Source organism: Nothobranchius furzeri, chromosome 18, assembly GCF_043380555.1.
Source record: "Nothobranchius furzeri strain GRZ-AD chromosome 18, NfurGRZ-RIMD1, whole genome shotgun sequence".
NCBI lineage: Eukaryota > Metazoa > Chordata > Actinopteri > Cyprinodontiformes > Nothobranchiidae > Nothobranchius > Nothobranchius furzeri.
This window is the reverse complement of record NC_091758.1, coordinates 45127351-45129850: the sequence shown is the minus strand read 5'-3', so window position 1 is coordinate 45129850 and position 2500 is coordinate 45127351. Positions and strand designations below refer to the sequence as shown.

General features: G+C 41.4%; 1 protein-coding gene across 3 annotated transcripts in view; it reads right to left on the bottom strand.

Annotated features, from left to right (window-relative positions):
• The window catches only part of osr1 (odd-skipped related transcription factor 1), a 4745-nt gene extending 3276 nt beyond the window's left edge, over positions 1–1469 (bottom strand). The window contains exon 1 of one of the 3 annotated variants that reach the window (XM_070547249.1): positions 1286–1469. Coding sequence is in view for 1 of the 3 variants with exons in the window: in XM_070547246.1 (XP_070403347.1) it covers positions 920–967 (48 nt within the window). In the remaining 2 variants the exon portion in view is untranslated. The other 2 variants (XM_070547247.1, XM_070547246.1) reach the window with 2 other exon arrangements.
• Positions 1470–2500: the final 1031 nt, after the last annotated feature.

Here is a 2500-nt window from a genome sequence, read left to right as displayed (position 1 = left end):
GTTAAAAATAGAATAAATACTAAATAAATGCATAAATAAATCTCATCTGCTCGTCTCTCCGTGTCAGATTAACGAGTCCCAGCCCTCAATGATGAAATATAAAAATATCAAATTTTATATTTAACTTTCACCTATTTTCAGCAACAAACACTTTTCATTTCATTTTGGAGCCGAACTCGTTTCTGGAGGTTAACGACCCGTTCTGTTCGGGTGCTGCACGAGAATACATGTGTTTCAGAGTTTAGGGTCCGTTAGGAGCATTTATTCATTTATTTATTATCTATCAATTTATTATCATTATTATTATTATTTATTATCATCATCATCATTATTATTATTAATTATTATTTTTATTTTATTTATTATCATTATTATTATTATTATTATTAGTAATTATTATTATTATTTATTATTATTATTATTATTATTATTTATTATTATTTATTATCATTATTATTTATTTATTATTATTATTTATTATCATTATTATTTATTATTATTTATTATTAATTATTATTATTTATTATCATTATTATTTATTTATTATTATTATTATTATTATTATTATTATTATTATTTATTGTTTCTCTGACACGTACAGTTCTGTCTTTAACCTGCAGCAGCCCCAGCCGCCACCCACCACTCCTCCTCTGACCATCATAGAAGCACCAGACCTCTTCACCAGAGGTCCGTGTAGAAGAACCGGGTTCCAGGACCCGACCCATGTGGTCCGGTCCGGTTCAGGCTGACTGGATCTGATCTGATTTGTAATTAAACGTGAAATTGATGTATTTTTATATTTATGATCAGACGAAGTTTTAGATTTAACAGAAACTTTATGGAGAACATAGCAGAACATCAGCTGATTGTCAGAACCAGCAAATGGACCTGTGAGTTCAGCATGAACCCTGGTACTGACCTGACCCTGACGGGACTTCCACTGGGACTCGGAACCCAGATGAGCCATCAGGCTATTTACTTGTCCTACATGTTCTGATGCGTCCAGGTGAGTAGAGCAGGTCACCGTGATGTGACCTTTGGTCCCTGTGATCTGGTAGAACTGGACCTGACCCGGGCTGACCCAGGAACAGTCTTGTAACTTTAATAAAGTATAAAAGTGGATTTTCTGCTGTTTTGATGATTCAAACAATCAGAAAAATCATTTGTGAAGAAAATGTTTTAAAGGTTTTTGTATGAAACGACAGAACCGGAACCAGAACCAGTTTGTTTATAAAAGTATAAAAATAAAACTTTTATAATCGTTTTAGAGTCAAATCAAACTCACTAGTGAAGCTGCTGCTGGTCCTCCTACCGGACTCTCTGGTTCTGGAAGCCCGCAGATGGAACCGCTCAGCTCGGGTTAAAGAGTCAGCATGCTGGTCCTGGTCCTGGTTCTGGTTCTGGTTCCGCTCTGCTGCGCCTCTGCGCTCTGACTCACTGGTCTGCGCTCGGAGCGGCCGCTGCCTCTTATCGCTGCGCGCAGTCCGACACCTCCTGCGCGTCACAGCGCCGGCCCATCAGAACCCGAACTGGACTCAGAACTTGACTGTGACCTGGCGCGCACAGGGCACGCGCTTCTGGGCTGATTTCAAACAGGATAAACAGATAAAAGTAAACAAATGACGTGTTTGTAGTTATTATTTGTGTCAGTTGGACGTTTAACAGAAGCCGTTTTCAGGGCTGGACGCAGCTCAGCGGTGTCAGCGTTGAGGAACACCGACCCCTGCGGGTGAGCGGTGGTACTGCAGCAGACTGCCTCCACTGATGAGTACAACAGGTTTATATTACCGACCCACAAGGCTTAACCTGATTATTGGGTACAGATTATTTATTTGGATCCAAATCCCAACAGAACCGTCTCAAACTCAACGTCCCACTGAGCCTGGCTGGTCTGTATCACTGCACTGGGTTCAGATCAAACTCCCACATAAGGAAACCCAGCAGGTTGCATCGAGTCACTGACTTGTAGAGACTTTGGAGCACTCCCTAATCCCAGCAGATTGTTTGTAAGGATTGGATTGTGGGTTCAGTGATTCTTGAAAACAATAATAATCAACAGAAAATCTATTGTCAGGATCTGCTCCATCTGCCCCTGCTGTCTGGTATCTGGTCTCCCCTTGTTGGGTGTTGATTTACCTCACCTGCCCTTGTTGCCCCACCCACCTGTTTCCCTGATTGGCTTTGTGAGCTCACCTGAGCCCGATCCCCATCATGTCTTCCTACCTGCCGTTATTCCATGAACAGCTCATTAGGAACCTGCATCCTGTCCCTTCACAACATGACACTTATGCTGACTTTCATCTGCAGGAACCAGGTGAGTCCTGTCAGAGCAGGTAGAACCAGAGCCTAGATGATCTGGAAGAAAGTCAGGTGGATCCCTCTTGTGTTATTTATTTTGTTTGTTTGTTTGTTGCATCTCTGCTGCTGGAGGTGGTGGTGGGGTGGATGATGATGATGATGATGATGATGATGATGATGCTCCTCGTCTCTGGAACTCACT